The sequence below is a fragment of the Pterocles gutturalis genome, unplaced genomic scaffold (assembly GCF_000699245.1).
Source record: "Pterocles gutturalis isolate BGI_N339 unplaced genomic scaffold, ASM69924v1 scaffold3456, whole genome shotgun sequence".
NCBI classification, from domain to species: Eukaryota; Metazoa; Chordata; class Aves; order Pterocliformes; family Pteroclidae; genus Pterocles; species Pterocles gutturalis.
The window spans coordinates 121,055-131,978 of NW_010102915.1; the positions used below are offsets into that span (position 1 = coordinate 121,055).

The following is a 10,924-nucleotide window of genomic DNA, read 5'->3' on the forward strand; positions in this document are numbered from 1 at the left end:
AACAATAATGGAAAAATCTATTGAGAATATTCCAGGCTTGACATTTCCTTTGTAATTAGAGGAAATAAATTTGTTTTTCTTTCCACAAGAACAATCAATGAACTTTTTAATGTAACCATGCAGCCTTCAGAAAAGTAGAGCTTATCTGTTTCATTTTGCTATACAATGCTGTTTCTGTTCCCACTGATCAACTCTTTAAGCTGTGCTAGAATAAGTGAATCGCATTTAGTCACAAACAGAAAATTGACGATCTAAATAATTTGCCCACAGTAATATTATAAAAACAATTTCTGCTCTTGCAACAAGATGGGGGACTCCCAGCAACATTAGGGGCAGCTATTTGGCATGGAAAATCCAGATGAACATAAAGTTGACTGCAGTGCATTTGGTCCATTGTCTTATTATTCTTTTATCAGACTGGAAGTGAGCATTTGTGTGCCACCTATACCCAATCCTAAAACACTGATGTTCAGTGATTTAAAGGAAAATCACAAGCACTGCGTGATAGGTCATCTTTCACATTCAGCTGAAATGAAATAAAATGTACTGTGCTCAGCAAGTCTGAAAACTCTACAATACTGAGGAACAAGTCCTTGCTATTAATCAGAAACCATCGCTGTGCACTTACCACGGGGAAGGAGAAAGAGAATGTGATAAGAAAAAGAGCCCTGGCTTCATCTTTTTTAGCAATGATAACAGTCTGGAACAGTGTTGATATAAAATAGAAAAATGGTCCTTGTTGCACAACATGATAGTGGACTTCTGAGTTGCAGTTGCAGTCTTCAGTTACTGGTAAAACAAGTAGAAAGTATTTTGAACTCATCAAGTCCCAGTTCAGGATCCAGTCATGAACCATCGTCCATTTTCTCAAGTAGTGAAACTCCTTCTCAACTTTCTTGTAGCCTTTGGACTCACTCTAGTATACAGGTATAAGTGTGGTAGTAACTATTAATCAGCACGGTTTAAAACTTTTTCTTCATTGAGGAAACTAAAAGATCCTTTTAATTTTTTTTAAAGCTAAAAATATACAATTTCACCTCATTAATTACTCTTTCTGACCTTCATAGGGCAGCTAGAATAATCTGTTTTGGCCACTTGAAAGTCTGTAACTTCTTTGAATAACCTTCTTGGGTTTTATGAAATGCATCCCTGCCTGATATGCTTAAAAGAGTGATAATGTTGCCATTCATTTTCTTGTCATTCTCTTCTTTCTGAAGACTTTGTTTCAGCAGTGGCAAAACTAATTCTGGTGGAATGTTTGTAGACTAGAGTAGTGCAATTAATAAAAGCCACAAGGGTCCAGTTCTGTGATTAATGTGTGCTCCTTGCTGGTTCTCCAGCCACCCTGAATTAGGACCCTGCATCTGTCACTGAGATGCCATTAGCGTTTTGTGTCATTATTTTGTGTCCTATTGTTTGGACATTTTTCAACTAAACATGATAGGCTGCAAAAAAAATCCCTCTTTTCAGTGACCTTCTTGGGGTTTTAAGCTGTGGTATGGGAAACAAGGCAATTGCTCAAAATTAAAACAATCTCTCTTTTTGAAAAAAGGGAGTGATTTTGAAAGTCAAAGTTTTTCATTTAAAATGACCCTCATAAATGACAGATATGGAATGTGATACCCTCTGAAATGAAACTCTGTGATAGAGCACTCTAAGTTTGTGTTTTGATTCAGTGATTCTATATCCCGTGTGTTCCGATTTTAGTAATAAAAACATAAAACTCTCATTGTTCATTTTAAGTCTTTGAATAGCTTCCACAGCTGTAATATAGCCTTTGCAGGCTCTGCCGTGGGTATTTCAGAATTTCACGATATGTTCTGCCAGGAGAATGGAGATGTCGAGGCTGAAGCTGTGGATTCATTCACATTTTATCATTGATATACTTGATCTACATCACTGCTATTCATTTCATTTATTCACAGTTATCCCTGTTACCATAGTCTGGAATCAGAAAGAAAAGTCAACCTGTTTTTTTTTGTTTTTGTTTTTGTTTTTTTTTTTTAATATATGTACGTGAGTATGTATAATATCACCACTAAAAAAAAGTCTGGATAGGGAAAATTGTGCTCTAAATGATAATTTCACCAGCCTGTAATTTATGCACAACCCGTTTCCTGACAATGAGTTTGCAGTGGCATGAATGACTGAATTTAGGAAAAAAAAAAGTTTCTCTCAGTTAAGTAACTGTAAGTCCCTGCATAGATAACTGGGTAGATCACATCCGTTTTCTACAACAGCAGCACGTGAACGAACCATTCAGATTCAGATTTTTGTCAGGAGGAACACATTGCTTTGGGTTAGCAGCACTTTACCAAAGAGTCAACGAGTGGATACTGATAGGAAAATACCATCTCCTGCTCACATCTCTATTTCTTCATTCTGCATCCTGTGCGTGCCTGGTCAAGCCCTCTGCTCTGCAATACTGCCTCTGTCAGAAGGGGCTGCATCTGGGTAATTATGTACCAGATGAAAACCACCCTTTAATATTTGTCTCTAAGATGAAATGCAGGCCCACTGGAATTAGTAAGAAATAGAAGTAGGATATATAAAAGCTTTAATTTAATAGCATCTTTGTGGCATGACCCAACACCACTGGCGTTGGCAGCTAATACAAAGTCAGTGACATAAAAGGACTCTTTCTTATTAAAGATCTTAAACGCAGACAAAAAACTCGGATATGAAACGCTGATCTACAACAGAAAGGTCTTTTTCAGTTGTTGATAAAATACTGTGGACAATCACAAAGAACCTGGGTGAAGAGATATTTGCATTGTACTGAAAAGTAGCTAATAGTTTTGTTTTTGTGGTTTCTCTTGATCTCATTCCACAGAAGAAGGTATACTGCCTTTAGAAAATGACTTTTATCTCTAACTTTCCATTTTCAGACAGTATTTCTTAAATGACCTACAAACTAATTAACTTTCCCCTTGAAAATGATGATTTCCAAATGGTCATTATCCTTCAGAAGCATAACATAAAATAATGTTCTTACATAAGTGAAAGAAATTAATTTAATATAGCAGACCTGCTTTAACACAAAGCTGCTTTTCATCCAGAGCTACCAGTGTTTCTGGAGGATTACTAAACACATATTACATGTTGAGAATGATTATTGTGTGTCCAGAAATTCAAGCCTTAATGAAAAATTCATCCAGAGGAAACTGTACAACTGTGGTTTTATTTTCCAGAGAAGCCAGAGAATAGAAGTTCACCAGTTTCATTATATTTCAATGGCAATTGGCACATAGGCTTTTGGAAAATCTGAGCTGGAGGGTACTAACCTTTGTGACACACCATAAGATGAGGAGAGTAACCATTTGTTACAAAACATATGGTTCAAGTTCTCTTTTGCCACAGGCACAGTGAAAAAGGAAAAAAACAACTGCCCTAGACATATGTTACCACTAGTATATTTACCAGCAAACCCCCCCAAATATACCCTATTTGCTCACAATTGAGAGAACCTGATGAAATCTTGGTGAAAAGTTTATTTTTCTGTCATTTATGCTACTCCACTCTGCTGCCTCTTCTTAGCTGGAAGACCCATAACCCATCAAATCCCATTGCTAATGGCAGGCAAGGGACCGTCCTGCCAGCCCACGTGCTACACCCAGGCTGGACCAGGAACACGAATACGTGGAATATTGCTATTCCAAACCCCTATCATTTTGAGCAAGAAAAATAAGCATGTTAAATAAAATGTGCTAAATATATCAGTCTTGGAGTACTTGAAGCAAATTTGTGATTAACGCTTGTCTTTGCTAATTTTTTTTTTTTGCTTTTTCCTCTTCTATCAGCCCGCCCCAGTGTAGCCAACACAGAGAGCTAAAGAGAAGCAGCAAGAGATGAACAATCTATAACCTTATTGTCCAAGCTCAGATTTCTCCTACAAATGACAGTCAGTACAACCAGCTGATCATAACTCACCTATAAATCCTTCTCAATAGACTTTACACATGGCAGGTTTACTAATCTCCATATCTTAAAATATTCCCAATTTAGCATGAATTACCTCCTGCACCAAAAAAGCCCAGAAGATGAAGGATACTCGTGATGCATATTTATACACTTTTAATAGCCGGGCAGTAGGGGAAAACTAATGAAAGTTCAACTTTCCATTTATTGCAGCAGATGTATTTAGGCAGGTATGGTTATAAATTAAGATGTTGCCGACAATTAGCATTTAGCTGTTAGGTTGCCATCTTTTTTATATAAGTATATTTTATAATAGCTGTGCTAACTTTTGGAGAACTAGCACTCTTGTAAGTCTTTGGGGGCAGTTTATATTGTTTTTTCCCTTTATACCATAAGCTTCTATAAAAAATGTGTGTTCTGTTGTTCTCATAAATCTCAAAGCCCGGTAGGAATATTGTAAAATTGCAGTTCAGTGTTTAATGTTCATGCAAGTCCCATGGTATGGCTGATAAATAGTGGGGGAAGATGAGAAGCGCTGGTGATATGCCTTTATTACTAATGCTTTTCTCCCTTATTGTAGATTAAAACCCTAACCCAACTGCTTTCAATTTTCTGAAACTAATTTCTGCAGCTCACTGACCTTTCAGTGTGTTGAGCTTTTCCTTATCAGTATATCTTTGCTTTTATTTTTCAGGATGCTACACTGCTTTTTCTATTCTACCCACCAAACCTGCCCCAGTTAGCAATGCTTCCTCCTCTCTAGGTGTTGTGTTGAGGGTGTAACACAGACCAGAAAGAAATCGCATGGACAGAAATCTCATAATCACCCATCACTGGACACCTGTACTGAGTTTTAAAGAAAAAAAAAAAATTGTTTAGTGTTTTGGGATAGGTGATGTTTAACAGTTGAGAGGGTTGATGGTAAATGCCCAGCCCCAGGTCAGGTTGGGCTCAAACCCTCATTCCAGTGGGTGCATCCCAGCCCTGCAGTGGTTGGTGTGCTACCAGGGGCTGATCCAGGTGAACAGGAACCTGGCAGAAAAAGGGGTTATTTTTCAGCCATATCAGTACCCCCTTTCTGCTTCTGTAAAGAGCTGGCCAATCAAAAAGAAGAGACTGGCACAAGGTGGAAATAAATAGGTGATAGCTGTGGACTGGTTGAGTTGGATTAGGAAAATGCACAAGGAACCATGGCTGTGGGCTACTACTGGGAATTTTTACATTTTTGTTAAGCATTTTGCTTACCAGGAATTCGGGAGAAATGCTTCCTACGGAGACCCGGGCTGTGTGCAGATTGGACCGTGTGGTTATCATGTCATGCAAAGTGTTATATGGTATCTAATGCACAATGGGTTGAAGGTTCATATTCATTCTTGTTACTTTACGGATAGTGTTTACATTAAAAACATTTTTCTTATGTCTTGATTTTAAACCATGTAGTTAAAATATATCTGTGGTATCCCGTTGCTTAATTTGCTGTTGGATTAAAAATTATAGCTCAGTTTCACAGACTTCATTTATCAAAAATTACCAATAGATGGATTAATTTATGCTAATAAGCTGTGCTTCAGTATCAGCAGTATTTCAGCTGTATGTGTTCTCTCTGGGTCCCAATGGTCTGCTAATTTAACTGCTTATTGTAATACATGTATACTTGCCTTGGAAAACTTGTCTTGAACTGCTTCTTTGATTGTGCTTGGATTTGTCTTAATCTTTTTTATTTTTCTTCAGCTGTCAGCTAAACCTTAATCTCTGAAAGCTTCTTGCTTTGCTTGTTTAGTAGTTTAAGTATTAATGAGCATTTTTTTACTATCAGGGCTAATTGGTCAAGTCATTTTCAAATTATACTGCATGCTCAATCCTTCATTTAGACTACTTTGGATAAAGCAGGCAAATTAGGCAACTGAACATAACTAAAGAGTTATACTCATATAAATTTATATATTTATAAATTTATATATTAAGTGCAGCCCTCCCAAATGCCTCTCCTGCTGTCGAGGGCAGGCATACGCCCGTGTTGCACCCGTTGGTTGACTGGAGAGATCCCCCATGTCAGCACGCCATTCTGAATTTACTTGTACGAACAGGCTGTGATTCCTAGCCTCTGTAGATGTCCTTTTTTCTGTTCTCCACAAATGCTATTTTTGAAAAACTTGTTTAATACCCTGCAATCTTAATGCAGACAGAAATTGCAGGAGACATTCTGCAAGTAAAAAGGCTCTAAAACTTGGGCTACTGGAATTTTCCTTCGACCTATTAATCAAACTCACCAGGAACATTTAAATATCTAAATATCAATTTAAAAGCAACCTTCAGCTGTATCTACAACAGTGCATCGTGCAGGCATTGTGGAATTTAAAAGGACATGGAAAATCACTGTCAGGAGAGAAATGAGTACAAATCCCGATGTTATTTTTTTCTGTGAGACGTATAAGAATCTATTTCCAGATAACAAGCTGCCTGTGCTTCCCTGCTGAGTTCAGTTCAATGGGAGAACCATCTCATCCCAGATTATCTATACAAAGCAAGACCATTTTCAAGTTGTAATTTTTTAAGCATGCATTAGTTAAAGCAGATCCATAATCCCCCATCAATAATAACTTTCATCCTGGGAAATGTACAAACCCCTTCATAAACATCAGGATTACAACAGTCTGTTGTTTATTTTATCAGATGGAATATTAAAAATTAAATAGGAGAAAGTTTTTTAGTTTACTGCATGCTTTTGAAAATCACATTATCTGATGACAAATGTTAAAAATCTTTGTGTGTCATATTTGTCTGTTATTTACATTCTTTGTAACTGTGCACTTCACAGGCCTTTTGTTCAATGAATACCATTAATCAATATGACTTGAATTCATGTACATTCCATAGGTAAAGGGATCGGCAAGATTTCAGAAGCAGTAAACCCCACCCAAAAGTTTCACCCCATTGAGGCGCTTGAGCCTGGCACTGAATATACAGTTCGTCTAGTGACTAAGAACTGGGTTGATAACAATAGCATTTTTGAAGATGTAATTGAGACAAGGGGGAGAGGTGAGACATGAAACCCTTCAAGGTGATAAAGATTTCTTTTGAATGTAAATGAATGTTGCAGTTACATCACTGTGCAGTGAAAGTGAACCAAAATCATCACTTTGTTCTGTGATGTTTAAGTTGACCCTTGCAATTGAATCCCATGGGAGCATAAACATACCCGTAGTTCTCGGCTGAGTCCTGTGCTTTGCTTGACGCACAAGAGCCTGGAACCATTTACAAACCTTTACAAACCAGTTTTCCCTCCTATGCGATTTTGAAAGGGCAGTGCTGTGATATAATCCGTTTGAAGTGTGCCAGTCCAGCGGTTTGCACGTATCGGGTGCACCTTTAACTCTATTTCTTTCGCAAAACTGCTTTTGCATGAGAGGCTTAACAATCCTCTGTTCAGCTTTCCTGTTTGGCTTTAGTCCTTTAAGTCAACTGCTCTCGCAGAATTACCTTTCCAAAATGTCTGTATTGTGCCTTGTAGACTGTGCATTCCCTTTTTAAGTCTAAAAATGTCATGCTCTGGACGTATTTCTGTCTTGCATTTCTTTAAGCTGAACACAATAAGTAGTGATAGACTGATTCGATTAGGATTCAGTGAAGAAAACATTATGTATTTATATCATAGTAGGGTGATGCCCTTTTACTCTGATTAATTTTATTTTTTTCACTCCTCTTCTGTTTCGCAAAGCCTATGCTGGCATTTACGATGGAATTTCCACCCAGGGGTGGTTTATTGGACTGATGTGCGCCATTGCTTTGCTCACCCTACTGCTGCTAACGATTTGCTTTGTCAGAAGAAATAAAGGAGGAAAATATTCAGGTAAATGGATTTATTGTGCTATGTTCACACGTTAATAACAAGCATCCTTCAGACTTTTATCTCTAGAGGCTGCAAAGCCGCAAGCAGAAACATCCAATTAGGATTTGTAGCTTTTGATAAATATCCATGGAATGGATTCTAATGAATATCAGTGGAACTTGTGCTCTCTGGGTGCTGATCAGAGATCTTGCTAAGGCCTTTGGTAGTGCTCATTGAATCTTCCATTATTTAATCCAGCTGTAGAGTCAGAGCAATGAGTAAGTATCTATGATTAAATATTTGAGTATAAATCTGGTTGCCCAGAGAGGCAATAGATGCCCCATCCCTGGAGGTGTTCGAGGCCGGGGTTGGATGAGGCTCTGAGCAACCTGGTCTAGTTGAAGGTGGCCCTGCTCATTGCAGAGGGGTTGGACTAGATGATCTTTAAAGGTCCCTTCCAACCCAAACCATTCTGTGATTCTACAAACACCTGCTAGCTTTCTATAAAATTAGGAAATGGTCCCAAACCCTTAATGGAAGTATGCTGGTTGTGTCCAGCCAGACACACAGTGTGAGCTGCTGCCCTCTGGGCTGGGCTGTAGGTGATGACAGGTGGTTTTCCCATTGCACCTGGGAAAAGAAGAGTCCACAGTGGAACACGGCATACAGATCTGTGCTTTATTTTATTTGTACAGTGAAAGAAAAAGAAGATTTGCATCCAGATCCCGAAGCTCAATCAATAAAAGATGAAATCTTTGGGGAATATAGGTAAATAGGAGCGGCTTTAACAAGCATTTGTGTTTCTTGGGGTTTTGTTTGTCTCCAGATGTCATCATTATTTAGGACATTTTTTTAGCATGCAATTCATTTTCAAAGCAAACTTCACAAGAGTTGATAATAGTACAAATATAAGGGTATATCCACTATACTTAAATACAGCCAAGTTGGAATATAAGTAAATGTTGATGTATCAGTGGTTATTTTTCACTTGTTTGTTGTTTTTTCTTTCATTTAGCATTGTATGAATAATGTAAATATATATATATATATGATAATTTGGGCTCCTGCTGTAGTGTCCATTGAAGTTAATAGAAACACTGGTTTGTCTTCAGTGGGTTTCTGAACCCCAGTCAGGCCCAAATTGTGTAATATAGGGAACATTCATTTTGTGGAAGAAAACAAAAGTTTGGAATACAGTAAGAGATGGCAAAAAATGCAACAGCTCTCACTACAGAAGTTTCTGTAGAAGAACTGAAATAATCACTTTGGCTGCTTTACAAGAACTGAAGCTTACAGTATTATGTGACTGTGGCATAAAGAAAAAAAACACCATTTCTGAAAAAATCCCACTTATATATACTACATTATTTGTACTGGAATAGGGTTTTTTTTCTGCATAATTTCATCTTTATTTAATTTTTAATGCTTTCTAATGGGACAAATATTTAGAAAGGTAAGAAAGTCCTGAGGTTAATAATTTTGACCCCTTCCTTTCCCCCCAAACTCCAAACTTGTCTTTTTTATAAATAGAAATGCTATGTGCAGAAAAGTTGCAAATATTTTTACTGTATTGATTATATTAATTATTGATTATATGCTGAGGAGGTAAAGTTCAGGTACTTCTCTGCCCTTCCTCAGATAACATTAGCATCCAAATTGGCATTAGTAAGGACTGTAATTAAGTAATTATCTACCTAGTTCAGAGGCCCAAATTTTTTAATCTTTTAATCTGTGTTCCCAAGTTCCCCCCAATGTCACGTTCAGTCAGAAGTCAGGCTGCTTTGGTGGTTCTTCTGCAGTACCATAATGAGGAACAATGAGTGGAAATTCCTTTTCTTTTCTCTGTTTTGGTGGCGGGCCTGTCCTTTTTCATGAAATTACCATTGAGTATAGACTGCATGTGAGCAGATACACTCTGATTCTGCTTTCATTTTTCGCTGTTCCTCCCCTTCAGCAGAGAGAAGCTCTATCAGTTATAGTAGGATAAGATAACAGCAGAACAAATGAAAAAAAAGGGAAAAAAACCCTTTGTTAGTCATCTAAAATCAAATGCTCACAAAGCAGGGAGATATAACCTACAGCTGGTGCCTCATTCCACAACTTGACATCAGTTCACCTACCCACCTCAAAAGAAAAATGAAATAAATAGGCCCTGCATATGGCCCTCTCTTTTGTAAAAGGAAAATGTGTTTTTCTGTAAGGTGCCGAAGGCTTGCCATCAGCACCGATCACTGTATCCCTCAAATCCTTCCCAGCATTTCCTTTTCTTCTCCCCCCCTTCACTTTCTATCCATTCTTCTGTCTGTCCAAGGCAAAAAAGGGGGGAGGGGGAAGGAAATACACATGTAGTTTTCATTGATGTTTGCTTTTTTAACTGATTCCACTGTTGCAATAATCACAAAATCACGTACTTGGGGAATTCAGGTTTGTGTGCATGACCTGAGGTGCACCAGCCCAGGCAGGACTGGCAGGGTCAGAGCATCCTCATCACCCACATAGAAACATTTCCCTCACTCTTCCCTCCTCCTGCTTTCTTTCACAATAAAAGAGCAGTTTCCATGCTTGCAATTAAAAAGCTGGATTTTTGGAAAGGTGTTTCTTTGTTTTGTAGTGACAGCGATGAAAAGCCGCTGAAAGGCAGCCTCCAGTCCATTAACGGGGACATTAAAGCCACCGAAAGTGCTGATAGTCTGGTAGATTATGGAGAAGGGGAGCAAGGGATGTTCAATGAAGATGGTTCATTTATTGGAGCTTATTCTGGATCTAAGGAAAAAGGATCAGTGGAAAGCACTGGAAGTTCTACGGCAACTTTTCCTCTCCACGCCTAAACTATAAGCAAGAATGATTGGTGTTTAATTGTGATATTCATCTTGACTAGTACTCCACAGGTACCACATGTGATTGGAAGCAGGTTGCCAATTGAGCCAGTCAGGAAGCTGACATACAGGTAACTCAAAAATAAGTCACTGCCACTAAAAGATTATTTTTCCATCTGAATTTCTAGGTGTTTTCTTCTTATTAAAACAAAACAATTAATTCTATACAAAATGTCTTACCAAAAGATAATTTCTCAGTATTGCATCTGTATAGTTACCTGCTACTCCGTGTCTTTCTTGGGTTTGGAATATGTTTCTCTGTATAGTATTTTTTTTTCTGGCATGGCTGTTGTCACTTTGT

The 10,924-nt window shown here is 37.9% G+C and overlaps 1 protein-coding gene across 2 annotated transcripts in view; it reads left to right on the top strand.

Annotated features, from left to right (window-relative positions):
- CHL1 (cell adhesion molecule L1-like) overlaps positions 1-10,641 on the top strand; it is a 52,986-nt gene extending 42,345 nt beyond the window's left edge. The window contains exons 23-26 of one of the 2 annotated variants that reach the window (XM_010086478.1): positions 6,796-6,957; positions 7,637-7,768; positions 8,443-8,515; positions 10,359-10,575. In XM_010086478.1, the coding sequence (XP_010084780.1) occupies positions 6,796-6,957; positions 7,637-7,768; positions 8,443-8,515; positions 10,359-10,575 (584 nt within the window). Of the gene's footprint in view, positions 1-6,795; positions 6,958-7,636; positions 7,769-8,442; positions 8,516-10,358 lie in introns of both variants that reach the window. The other variant, XM_010086479.1, reaches the window with a different exon arrangement.
- Positions 10,642-10,924: the final 283 nt, after the last annotated feature.